This window comes from Brassica oleracea, chromosome C5, assembly GCF_000695525.1.
Source record: "Brassica oleracea var. oleracea cultivar TO1000 chromosome C5, BOL, whole genome shotgun sequence".
In the NCBI taxonomy this organism is placed as follows: Eukaryota; Viridiplantae; Streptophyta; class Magnoliopsida; order Brassicales; family Brassicaceae; genus Brassica; species Brassica oleracea.
This window is the reverse complement of record NC_027752.1, coordinates 9,700,753-9,714,530: the sequence shown is the minus strand read 5'-3', so window position 1 is coordinate 9,714,530 and position 13,778 is coordinate 9,700,753. Positions and strand designations below refer to the sequence as shown.

General features: G+C 35.4%; 2 protein-coding genes across 2 annotated transcripts; both read right to left on the bottom strand.

Annotated features, from left to right (window-relative positions):
- Positions 1–6,147: 6,147 nt before the first annotated feature.
- On the bottom strand, positions 6,148–8,208 carry LOC106295871 (uncharacterized sugar kinase slr0537). Its single transcript, XM_013731865.1, has 8 exons — positions 7,937–8,208; positions 7,614–7,862; positions 7,439–7,510; positions 7,317–7,355; positions 7,125–7,232; positions 6,907–7,004; positions 6,710–6,821; positions 6,148–6,632 (listed from the first exon to the last, which is right to left on the bottom strand). Exons 1-8 carry the CDS (start codon positions 8,078–8,080, stop codon positions 6,381–6,383), a joined length of 1,074 nt encoding a protein of 357 aa, XP_013587319.1. The 5' UTR covers positions 8,081–8,208; the 3' UTR covers positions 6,148–6,380.
- A 615-nt stretch (positions 8,209–8,823) lies between these two features.
- Positions 8,824–11,309, bottom strand: LOC106295872 (gamma carbonic anhydrase 1, mitochondrial). The gene is given in 11 exon segments (XM_013731866.1): positions 8,824–9,214; positions 9,217–9,380; positions 9,382–9,434; positions 9,918–10,025; positions 10,027–10,076; positions 10,174–10,210; positions 10,212–10,303; positions 10,745–10,792; positions 10,795–10,863; positions 11,072–11,097; positions 11,099–11,309. Coding segments are annotated over 11 exon segments (801 nt in total). The 5' UTR covers positions 11,182–11,309; the 3' UTR covers positions 8,824–9,143.
- Between the last annotated feature and the right edge of the window lie 2,469 nt (positions 11,310–13,778).

Sequence of the window (13,778 nt, the reverse complement as noted above, 5' to 3'; positions counted from 1 at the left end):
ACACGGAAATCAGAAGTTAATTCATTCTCCAGAACCGGCCAAACCAGTTCTACACTTGCCTCAATTGGAAGCTAACCGGTTCAATCAGTTTCAAACCAGACATTGGCGACCAGGAGATCATTTCAACCAATCAGGAGACATCATACACGGCCAAGAGTAGTTCTACAAGTTCATACCATGCACCAGCCAACATAGGATCAAAAGGATCCCCATTAACTCCAACTTGCCTTATTTGGAAGCTTTTGAATTCAAACTCCAACAGCTCTTTTTCTTTGAGTTTATGCACGACATCAGAACCTTCCAAGCCATCCAGAAAATCCCAAGGAAGCTCTATTATCCCCTTAAACCTTCCATTATTAAGAAAGATCAGATTCTTTACTTGGAGCCAAAATCCCACAAAAGGCTCCAACGGCTAGTTTTCGATTTCTTTCTTAGTTTTGATTTGTTTCCTTTTCTATTTGTTTTAGAACGTTAGGACCTTTGTCTCTGAGCATTATATAAGCTCCTAGACGTCCACTGTAAAGAACACCCTCAATCATCTAAGAATTATAAAAGTTATTCAGTTTTTATCAAAGAGTGTTATTTGCATAAAATATCGGTCTTTAGGATTCAAAGAGTGATTCTTTGTTGTTCTATTGATTTCGTGAGTCTAGCTTGTGTGTGAAAATCAAACAAGCTCAGTACACAGATTTAGAGAGTCAATCACATCGTTTTCATCATCCATCAGATTGAGAGATTCAATCAAACCTTCATCCGCAGATCCACTTCAATCCATTATTTGATCAAGCTGAGAGTGATACACATTCAGCATCTTGATTCCACCTTATCTATCCTTTTTCTTTCATTAAATTATTCTTATTATTGTTATTATCATCATCATCTCATTCGTTTTGCATTTGTTTCAGGTTTACAACTTGATTTCAATCATATCGCCCACCCGATCATCTATTTGATCGATCTATCCAAACCTCATGCCATCCATCCGACCAGCCTGAATATGTGCTCTGATACCAAAAATATTGTGGGCACAGATTCAGGCTGGTCGGATGGATGGCCTGAGGTTTGGAATCAAGTTGTAAACCTGAAACAAATGCAAAACGAATGAGATGATGATGATAATAACAATAATAAGAATAATTAAATGAAAGAAAAGAGATAGATAAGGTGGAATCAAGCTGTTGGATGTGTATCACTCTCAGCTTGATCAAATAATGGATTGAAGTGGATTTGTGGATGAAGGTTTGATTGAATCTCTCAATCTGATGGATGATGGAAACAATGTGATTGACTCTCTAAATCTGTGTACTGAGCTTGTTGATTTACACACACAAGCTAGACTCACGAAATCAATAGAACAACAAAAAATCACTCTTTGAATCCTAAAGACCGATATTTTATGCAAATAACACTCTTTAATAAAAACTGAATAACTTTTATAAATTCTTAGATGATTGAGGGTGTTCTTTACAATGGACGTCTAGGAGCTTATATAATGCTCAGATACAAAGGTCCTAACGTTCTAAAACAAATAGAAAAGGAAACAAATCAAAACTAAGAAAGAAATCGAAAACTAGCCGTTGGAGCCTTTTGTGGGATTTTGGCTCCAAGTAAAGAATCTGATCTTTCTTGAACCTGGACGGTTTAAGGGGATAATAGAGCTTCCTTGGGATCTTCTGGATGGCTTGGAAGGTTCTGATGTTGTGCATAAACTCAAAGAAAATGAGCTGTTGGAGTTTGAATGCAAGAGCTTCCAAATAAGGCAAGTTGGAGTTAATGGGGATCCTTTTGATCCTATGTTGGCTGGTGCATGGTATGAACTTGTGGAACTCCTATTGGCAGTGTATGATGTCTCCTGAGTGGTTGAAATGATCTTCTGGTCGCCAATGTCTGGTTTGAAGTTGATTGAACCGGTTAGCTTCCAATTGAGGCAAGTATAGAACTGGTTTGGCCGGTTCTGGAGAATGGATTATAACTTCTGATTTCCCTGTCTATTTCTCCTCAAATTGGGCTTGTTGGAAAGATTAGAGATCCCTCTTTAATTCTATGATGGACTTTGGTTCAGACCGCTCCTTCTTTGGGCTTGAATCTCCTTCTAAAGTCAGGTACTCGCAGATGGACGGGCTGAGAAACCTCTGACTTTTAAAATTCATAACTATTTGGTCCGTGAAGCTTCTCCTGAAATTCCAAGCCTCAATTACTCCTTGAAGAGTTAGCCTTTTTGGAAAATTGGTTTCATAGACAAAATCTTTCTGGTTGTCAAGATAGGCTCCTTGGACTGAACGTCTGTCGCTGGTGTCTCCTAGGTGGTCGGTTTGGGAGGTTTGGTGAGACTCTGGTTGAACCACGAATTTCAGGGCTACAACATCTTTGCAACCTGAAAAATTCTCAGCATTCTGGACAAATATCAAGTGAATTATATCCGATACTGGAGTTTCATGAACATGTTTGAGTTGATGGCTGCCTTTGTTGCAACTTCAGACCTTGGTTGGTATGACCTTCTTCTTGTCTTATCTCTGGATAAAAATTTCTTGGAAAATACAAGTGCATTATATCTGTGTAGATGATTCATGAACTATATCATCAAGTGTAGGACTTACCTTAGCCTATACTTGCTTAGTAGCTGGCTCCGGTTTTGCTATGGTTCTGCTCAAAGTGTTTTGGCCGACACTTTTACTCATCTTCATGGCCTTTGGGATGTCACTCTTCTGGTCTAAGCAATGAAAAATTGCGTGCTCCTGATTTAACTGAAAGTTTTCTTGTTGAGGCAAGCCTCTCTCTTATGCTACAACTTTCCTTGATTCTTTGGAACCATGAGTTGGATACCTCATTGGGTATAGTTCCTTGATTTCAGAACTAGTAAAATCCGGTGCAAATCTATCCCTCATGAATTCTTTAAGAGCTCTCCACGTTTTGATAGCTGGCTCCTTGTAAAACTGCCTATCATCTTCTTCTTGTATCTATCATTCGAATGCTTCTTCTCTATGTTGATCAATGGAAATAGCTAGCCTCTCTTCTTTCTGGATGTTGTGGTAGTGAAACCATTCATCAAGGTTCCTCTCCCATCTTAGGTAACCTCCTTTTCCTGAAAATGTAAAGAGTTTAACTTTATGAGCAAAAGATTAAATCAAACCGAGAATTAACAAATGGTTGTGGGTTTTAGAAATTGGATGTGGGTTAATCCTAGAAGGATCTGGTGGTTTGGACTCGACATAAACAGCCTCAAGTGAATCTCCAAATATTCTTCTCTTTCTCCTTGCTGTGTTTGTTGGCCTTGTGCCTTGCTTCTTTTCTCTAACCGAGCAATCTTGTTTTGGAGCTCTTGTAGAGCTGCGACTGTTGGCTCAGTGTGGCCTTTAGAGTTTGGCCATGTTTCTTCTTACCATTGCTTTCTTAACACAATCTCAAAGATCAAGTGAAGTATATGAGAAGTACTGGTCGAAAAAGAACCAATGTAATAATGCAAAACTAGTTAAAACTAAACCGAGAAAATATATGCAATTATGAACCGAAATGAAATAAACTATGCAAAATGATTTTTCTTTTCGTTTTCTGGATGCAATATCGAAATGAAGCAATATAGAATGATAATAAACACAATGATGAGAAATTATGGATAGCAAACTATTACTGATTTTTTTTTGAATTTTCTTAAGACGCAACAATTAAACCACAATATGCAAATGATATGAACAATGCTCTAAAACTATTTCTTTTTCTTTTTCTTTTTCTTTTTATGCAAGCACGAAATGAAGACAATGTTAAATTAATAAACACTGTGGAAAGAAATATGAGATGCAAGCTAACAATGAGTTTTTCTTGAGTTTTTAGTTTAAAGAATGCAATAAACCGAGAAATATGAAAAATATTATATAAACTATGATGAATAATATTTTTATTTTATTTTCTGAATTTAAGAAAAAAAATGATGAAACAAATATGGTATGCACGAAATAAATAAAATGATATGCCTTTCTATTTTATTTTTAATGCAAGATTCAAACAAGAACAAATGTGGAATGCAGATTTTTTTTTACTTTTCTTAAACGGAAACAAACTAACTAAATGAATGCAAACACGTTTTTATTTTCTTTTTATGGAAGAATTGAATCAAAATAAGCAACAGGTTGTCTCCTACCTCACACTTTTTTCTGGTTTTCAATTTTAGATGAACAAAGAACACAAAAAATGCAAAACTGTTTTTTAATGGATTTTCGATTTATAAATGGGAAAACAAATGCAAACAAATATGAATGACGCAAAGATAGAGTGAACCTGATTCAGGAGCTTGAGCTTTGATACCAATGATACATGCTTGAAATCAGGGCTAGCAAGATGGTTGATGGAAGCTTGAATGGATCGACCAAATATATGATAAGGTGGGCGATATGAATGGAATGCTGATTATGAACCTGAAACAATTGCAAAATAAATGAGATGCTGATGATAATGAGAATAAAACAAGATAAATAAATAGATGATAGGATGGAATCAGGCTGCTGAACGTGTCAATCAAACCTTCAACCGCAATTCCACTTTAAGCCATCATTTGATCAAGCTGAGCGTGATACACATCCAACAGTTTGATTCCACCTTATCTATCGTTTTTCTTTGTTTATTGTTATTTTTTTATTCATATCATCAAAAGCATCTCACTTCATTTCCATTTGTTTCAGGTTTGCAAGCTAGATTCTAGACATATCGACCAATCGATCACTTCTTTGGTTGATCCGATTTGAACTTCCATTAACCATCTGGACGACCCCCATTTTGGGTTGTATCAGTAATTTTCTGTTCTCAACAATTCCTCATTCCATCCATCCTTGATTAAATTAATCTCCAGATCTGCCAGCTCTTAATTTAATTAATGTCTTATAGCTATACCTAATCTGATTCCCGGTAAGATTTCTTTCATAAGTAATAAAATAAACTTTTTATTTTTTGTTCTTATTTGTTTTAACCGTTTGGACAGATATTGTTCAAATACAACGGACCCCAAATTACTATTTGATCCACAAATTGTTAGATTTACAATGAAACTAAATGATTTTTGTATTTTTTTCAAGATTGTGAGAATATACTATATTGATCTGCGGTTGCGTTGATGTCATCTCCGACTCTTCCTAATCTTCGTTTATCATGCGAAAGAAGATACAAGTTGAGAGACAATGAAAATGACATCTACCTTTTTCACTAACTTCCTACTCTGAGTAGAACAAAAAAAACACTGGAGAATATCCTATTTTGATATTTTGATCTAAAAAAACAATTTATTTGTTATTTTGGTCTAAAATTTACTAAAACTGCCACATGATATTTGGTTTATGGTTTAGTAAACTTATTTGATATTATAAACTTTATTTTGTATTACTGTATAACTAAAATGTGTTAGTGATTTTGACGAAGCTTCAGTGGATCTTACAAGAAAATGATGGAAAATGCTAGAATTTAAAAGCTTCCCAATTAAATTTCCTTAAATATATATTTTATAGTCTTAAACTAATATGTATAAGTAAAGAAGTTGTTAAATATTTGTATAGATAAATCTAAAACTAATAAGTAAATTAGAAAGGCTATTATCATTTTTTAAATACCTCTAAATTCTTTTAAATTATTATCAGACCATCACGGCTTGGTAAATCAGAAGGAATATAATATTATTTATGTAAATTGAGCCACTTTTCCCATGATTCAATTCGTCTTTCGGTTATCAATTTGGTCTTATTTTGTCACCACCGGAGCGACGCTGGTTCACAGACATGCAATCTACTTTTTTGATTACCCACTCCTTAAAACTCGTAAATTACTATAACATCCTTGTCTCTCCTATTTTGTCACCACCCGACCGACCCTGCACTAGTGATTGCTATTCATTTTCATAAATGAAATCAGATTATGAGCGTATCCATTAACGATTCGACCCTTAAAGGTTACGGTTTATGCAGCCATGTTTCGCCTCTAAGGACTAAGGCTCTTATAGGATTCGCCTATTCCCCGAAGACTAACTAGTGTCTCAATCATGTCAAACTTATAGATTCACTTTGTGACATTTATTTATCAGCTAAATGGACTAATTAACATATCTCTGTTTTCATGCTTCCTTTCGACCCGGTAGCCCAAAATTGATCCTTGTGAGCCACACAAAAGAACTTAAACCCTAAACACTTATTAAGCCCTTTCACTCTTTTCCGCATAAACTTGGAAACAACCAATTGTGTACTGAATTAAAGTGAGACTTCAGTAAAGATACAATGCATGCTGAAAGATAGGTTCTCTGTGGAGAAGGTAAAGCTTAAGAGCCGTTCAAATATGAAACGGGCCCTTTTTAAGGCGCAATCACTAGAAATTTGAAAGCCAGATGACATCCAAAAGTCTTTTGTTGATCATAAGTTGCGAATGTCAGGAACAGGTAAGTTCTTCAACTGCAACTGTTTGTGCATCCACTGCCAGTTCTCTGGGGTTACTTCTCCTCCAAGAGCACGGATGACTGATCCCCCACTGCATGATCCCATTTTGCAACACTCTTCCAAAGGCAATCCCTTTATCAATCCATACAGAAACCCGCTTGCGAACAGGTCACCTGCTCCTGTAGCATCAGTTGCTATTGTCTCTCCTATGGCTGGTACTTGTACCACCTGTTCAAGTTATGAAATAAAGAGTTAACTCTAAGTGAAACGTAAAGTTACTGAGTTTTAGTTTCGAAAAGACAAACCTCCTTATCATGTTTTGCAATGCACCCTTTAGACCCTAAAGTTACCACAGCCCAACTGCAATGCCTGCTTAGGAACTCAAGAGCAGCCTCCGGGCCCGCTTCTTCTTCGCCCCTGAAACTCACAACCTAGAGAGTCAGAGTGTACAAAAACCAGAGTAGATCGTCGCAGGGGAAGGGATAGATAAACATCGGATTACCTTAGCAGCTCAGCTGCTTCATCCTCGTTAGCAAAGCAAAGATCTATGTTACCAGACTCCAGAAGCTGTCTCAGCTCTGATCTATAATTCCGGACCATCTAATCACACAAGAATGAATGTTTATATCATTTTAATTCAAAACGAGAAAATCTCAAATGCTTAATCATTTGTAAAGTCACAGATCAAATCTCAAATGGGGGAAATTATGGATAGCTTACCTCAAAACTAGCTAAATCCAAAGAAACAGAAAGACCTTCTTGCTTGGCAAATCCAATAGCTGCTTTAATTACTTCTAAGTTAAGAACTGCATATCTTAGGACCAACCACTGTAACAGAGCAAGACCATCAACATCGTTGTTTTACAATGCTTGGTATTGGCAAAGAAAGAATAGAGGGAGCTAGCTATTAACCTTAGAGCCAGTGAAATCATCTTTGCTTAATTCATCAGCCTGAAAAGAGAAAAGAATTAGTTTTTACCATCCCATCTCATTCACTTAAACTAGAAACTCCTCAGAAAGGAGAATAGACAAACCTGAATCTTGACAGCACTGGAGAGACATGGTCGCATTGTTCGATTACCAGAGTCATCAACCAAGCAAACACACTATATAATAAATAGAAACCAGTTAAGGAAGATCAAAACCAACTCTTTCCAAATAAAAAAAAAAAAGAAGAACAACTCCACAGTTAAGCAAAAAAAAACAAACCTGCCCAGTGGAACCTTTCTTCTTCCTCAACCTTGAGATGCTGACACCACTGAAACCCATATTGCTCACAAACAACTGCCCTTGTTCATCGTCTCCATAAGCCCCGATGATCCCCGTGGCTACACCGAAGCCAACACTCAATCCTCGAACAGTATTAGCCACACTTCCTCCAGCCATCTTCTTCAATGGAGCCGCGGTGACATGTGTATCAAGCTCTTTGAGTATGTGCTCTAACTCATCCTTTTGCACCTACAAAAACAGAGTGTCCCTTCAAAATCGGCACTGATAATAAAGAAACACAATTTCGAATCCAGATTGCTTACGGGAATGGAGCCACCACGATCACCGGGAATTTGATCGAGCAAGGACCAATCGACGGGAGCGACGTTATCGATAAGAGCAGCTGGTTGGAGTCCAAGTACCACTGGAGGAGCTTCGTGGCTATTGGGCAAGGCCTCAGCTACCATTCTCCAGAGATCTCTTTCTCTCTCTTTTTCTTTGTTTGTGTAATCTGTATTGTTGTGCAGCCTGCCTTGCCCGATATTTTTTGCTTCCCTACGTATCAGTTTATATACTCTCTCGGTGGTGGTGGAGACGAGGATGAAGCAGATATGTGGTTCTTTTTTACCAAATTATCCCTGAAATAATGATCAAATAGTAATAGGGCCCATAATAATATTTCTGTGAATAGATAACGCCTTTTTTTTTTTTTTTCTTGATTTGTTTCCCTGAATGATTATTTCTCACTCGTGTAGTTGAGTGTGCATCGCATTTGGCGCCGCATATAAGAAGAGAAAGATAACAACTTTGCTACATTTTTTATTTACTTTCTCTTTAAATGTTCTCATATGGTTTTCTTTTGCTCAAGATATTAGCGATGCACTGGAATTATTATATGCTAGACTCATCATACCACCTTTACCACTTTGTACGTACGCAAAACAATCATGGAAAGTGAAACCAAGTTTATACACATTATTACAATTTAGTGGCCGAAAGTTTTATTTTGATTCCTGCAGAAACTGCAACTGAAAGATGGAAACCAATCACAAATATTAACAAACGATAAATTTCAACAAAAGAAATGCCGTTTGACAAAAAGAAAGAAAGAAACTAATCATAATAGAAGATACACGATACAAGATTTGATTTTATTCACACAAATAAAATAAAAAGACGACCAAGCAAGCGTAATTCACGGTACCAATACTATCAACCCCACTAATAATTTGTTGAAATTATATAAAATATATCAAGGGTTGGATCTTTATTCTTCATAGCAACATAGGCGCACATGAATTACCACATGCATCACTCTATTATTGTTCACTCCTCATGTTTCATATGATTCTTAATTTCAAACTAATAGCATCCAAAGTTTGTCCTCCTGACAAGACTACTCCCTAAGAAACCATGAAGAAAAGTCGAGTAAAAGCTATAATTTCAGTCTAATGTACTCTACCTGCCATTATTCAGACCAGCGGCGGAAAGATAATCTTCTTCAGACATTTCATACTATTAAGGTTTCGATCAGAAAGCATACCACAGAAAACAGTTCACATTTGAATAACGCTTGGCTTCTTTATAATGCTCTATGCTGTAGAGAGTTTAAGCTCTGGTGGAGTTTCTCTCACAATACCAAGCATCGCGTCATATTCCTCGTCTTTTTGACCCTTCTCGAACTCGGTCGCATTTAGTGGCTTTGCATTCTCTGCAGCGTGAGCCTTCGCCAGGTTTGAGTAGTTTTCAGCTGACTTCGGGAAAAAAAAAGTCAATTTCCTCAAGCTTCCTGAGGAACTTTGCTGGGTTTCCTCCCCATATCTTCTGGAATATTATAAACCAATACGATAAAAAGGAATGTTAAACGTGTCAGTAAATATGGCTGTTGAATTGGTCGAGATGAGATACAAACACCCTTAGATGAGATACAAACACCCTTTTGTATTCACATGCTGGTAATTTGGTAAACCGTAAACAGAAGAGCATTACTGATTGTTTACAATGCACTTTAACCTAATTGACCATAGTCATAAGTCTTTTAAATGAACGTTAAACTTCTATTACTTCAACTGAAAGGTGGATAAATTATGTTTTATCTAGACAGAGAAGAAGAATTCATAGGCTAGGACGGCATTTCAACTTCGCATATAATCTTTGATAACCTCAGAATTAGAGATGATTATCATAAAAAAGAAACGACATTTTCAAAGATATAGCCTATGCTGTCTAAGTAGCAATAGAAGTATGTCAGCACAAATGGGGTTATGGGTCTTGAGATAATGCAAATGTTTTAGGCAAGAGTACCTCTCCAGAAGGAAGGATTTCTAGTGTTTTGTTGAACAAGCGCGCACCAGCAGCAACCATGTCATGCTTTTCAACGACCACACCGTCAAGAAGTGTCGCACCCATCCTTGATAAAAGCCTCATTTTCAACAGTACATCCATGTAACAAAGCACTATGACCTGTTATAAATCTAGTTTAAAACAATATCCCTAATGATTGGCGAATATGCATGAATATCAGACACTACAAAACAAACAGCAAGAGATTCTCACTAACCAATGATTACATTGTCCCCGATGATGATGGTATGGAGGCACTTTACCGATTAGGTATGATTTTGCCACATGCACAAGTGAGTTGTCCTGAATATTAGTTCCTGATCCAACACTGTCAGTATTCACATCCCCTGCGCAGAAAAAAAAAAAAAAAGAGAGAGCAAGTTTAGACTGTAGATTAGTTCACTGTTTCTTGGTAAGAAGTAATAGGCTTAACCATGCAGTCAGTATCAATGTTGAGTGACATAACAGCATTATGTACAAAAGGACAATCTAATTCCAAAACCATATAAACTAAAGAAAAACGAAATAACTCATACTTACACTAGTGATCCAAAAAAAATCGATATCATATACTCAAACGTTTCATCAAGAGAAGATATAGTATAGCTGTAGCATAACATTGAGAAGTCTTATACTCTTAGTCATCACTAAACCACAAAAGAAGACTAAAGAACATACATTGGTTCCCTACTCAGTTGACCTAGCTAAGGATACAGACGTCGATGATATATCTACAAGGAATCAAATCAGTCAACCACCAAACACTGGAGGCATAGTAGCTTGCTCACCTCGTTGAACGAATACATACCAAATAGATGATCATCTTCCAATATGACGGTTACAAAAGCTTCCTTATCCAGAATCGGAGCCTTATCAAATACATTCATCAATGCCCGATGCCTGGATACTACAGAGATAAGCCACAATTACATATGAACAAACACAATCCTATAAAAGCTGATCAGTTCATCCCTTCCGCTATTCAAGTCTACAATCACGATACATCAATTCCAGATCTCTAACCTAATCAGCAGAGCTAAGTAACCTAAGCGATGGCTCTTTTTTCGTACGAATTTGAAATTGGAGTGAAAACTTAGAGATACGATAAAGCTTACGTTGTTCTCGGAAGCAATTGCTGCCTGCGACATCCGAGGCGATCGAGAGATTGGCCGGTCTCTCGGATCCAAAATCAGACGGATTAAAATGCTCTGCCTAGGGTTCCCATTGGTCGTCGTCACCTTGTTAGAGCTAGAGTTAACAGGCAAGGACTCGGTGACGAAGACGAAGATGGTGGAAGTGAAGGGAATAGAGTCAATAGACTATGGAACACGACGAATCCCCAGAGTCCATGACAATTAGATTGGTTTATTCTGGTTCAATCAAACCGCTATAATGGATCAAATGGATAATTTTCTCAATTTAACCGGATAAGGTCTTAAGAAAGTGATCAACGCCTAATAGTTACGCTAAACCGAATTTTATATTATAACTACATCGTCTGGATAATTGCTTTTAAAATTTTACATATTGCAGAATTTTCATATGTACATAAACTATGTAGTATGTAAAATATAGTATATGAGGAGAGACATGGTTTTTTTTTGTTGTTTTAGTGTTTCGCATATTTTTAGCATTTTTGTAATTATATTTTTTTATTAGTTTGTCAAAATACCAAAACTGAGTTTGAAATAGAAAAATAGTTTGGATGATGTTGGAAGTTGTCCGTTAGTTTTTCCTCACTTATTGTGTTCTAACTTCTTCTGAACTAAGCAATATATAGAAGGTGTAACTCTAACTCATGTATTGAATCTGAGTTAACGTTATTAAAACATAAATTTTCCAGCCATTAATTTTCATCTCAAATTATTTTTCTAATAGTATAAAATTTTTTCAATCTTTTTTATAATATCATTATTTTATTGATTTCAAATCAATGTAACAAATTACATGAAACATGAATTACTATGGTCGTACAACTATTTGCATCCTTTATAAGTTCCATAACATTTTAAATAGAATAAAATCAGACAAAAACAGATAAAAACACGCTTCCCAATTTATTTTGTTAATTTTTTTTTGTTGCCTATGAAAAAATGAGATTTCTATTTAGTAGTAGTTGTAATCTCGATTAATTTGTCTCTTTTAAATTGTCAAATGGTTTTATTGGATTAATGTACTGATATATATATATATATATATATATATATATAGTACTCCATATGTTTCATTATAAGTGTCGTTTTAGGTTTCGGCACACGGATTAAAGAAACAATTAATTTTGTACATTTCCTATAAAAACACTATTACCTATACACCTAACCATATTTCAACCAATAGAAAAATAAATTTTGCATAAAATTAATAAATTTTGCATTAAAAATCGAAAACGACACTTATTTTGTAACGAAAAAATTCTCTAAAACGACACTTAGTATGAAACGGAGGGAGTACAAAACTAAGGTTACTCTTAAACGATTACATCCACTGATCAAGAAACAACATGTGGCCTATTAATTAATATGTATTAACATTTAAATTTGTATTTGTTTCTATCCTTATATATTCTGGGAATAATGTTTGTCACCACAATAAATTTATATTTTCGGTTACTTATGCTTTGCAGCTCCCTGAATAGAGATGTTTGGTTGTCCCAAAATGTATATATTTTTTGTTAGATTTTATTATTTATGTTTCTATAGTAGTTATTTGTTATTATTTTTACCTTTTTTGTATATATACACATTAATTTTTCTCTACAAAATTTGTTTTGTTTTCATTAATCCTTGATCGTTTTTATCCCATATGAATAATTTTTTTTCCTAACTCTACTCGAAATGTAGTCATAAGGTTATTAGTGTATGGTGAAAACTTCGTTCATAATTTTGTCATATCATCTCTATCACACCTTTGAAATAATGTTCCTATATAGTAGTAATTTCAGTTACGGAGAAAAATTCATTTTGGACAGTAAAAGTAATCATGGTCATAAGCTGTCAAATACGTTTCCAATATCTTAATCTTGTTCAAGTCCTGGTCTTCAACCCATTTGTAAACTTCATATCGCTCTGTTGTTCAATTTTAATTGCTCGGCCTATACATCTTTGCCAAAAAAAAGTAGACAAAAAGCATCACACAAAGAACTTTCAAGTTTTTCAACGTGTTAAACTATTTCATGCTTCTCCAATTTATGAAAGGCCGTTTGGAATTTAGGGAACGTTAGATATTGCAAGCATGCAATATAACTGTCAACTTTCATCAGTTTCTGAGAAAGAGAAAAGTTAGAAAATATATATATTGTATATATGTTTTTTTTTTGCTTTAAATTTGGTGAATATATGTATGTTGTATTTAGATTTTAACAAATTTAGTTCTTCTTATATTTAACTAGAGCCGGGGTCCGCGCTTTGCGCGGATAATATGTTTTATTAAAGTAAATTTCTATATTTTGTAGTTTTAAGTATCAGATATTGGAAGTTAATTTTTGTTCGTTGTAGAATTAACCATAGAGTTTTTGTTTGAATGCGATGCGGTGATCAGTTTCTGTTTTCTAAACAATAGTAAGTTTGAAAAATATATGGTTGTTTGCATTGAAGGGTAAATTTTAAAACAGTTGACTGGTGTCGGTTTCCGTCTTGTAGTTTGATCCCATGTGGAGGTATGCCATCAGGCTTAGGATAGCAGTTTATTCCTCTTTTGAAAGCGTTGTATGATATCTATGTCTTTGTCAAATTAAAAGCGCGATCCTGGTGTGGTTGTGAGTGATAGTTTCCCTGAAAAGTGAAATATTTGTAAGCATTTAGTTAGACATAAACTTTATGTTTA

Coding starts and splice junctions, on each gene's coding strand:
- LOC106295871 (XM_013731865.1), bottom strand. CDS start 8,080: ATGGTAGCTGAGGCCTTGCCCAATAGCCACGAAGCTCCTCCAGTGGTA. Junction 7,356..7,438: donor CCAGTGCTGTCAAGATTCAG/GTTTGTCTATTC, acceptor TTCTCTTTTCAG/GCTGATGAATTAAGCAAAGA. Junction 6,822..6,906: donor GAAGCAGCTGAGCTGCTAAG/GTAATCCGATGT, acceptor TGTGAGTTTCAG/GGGCGAAGAAGAAGCGGGCC.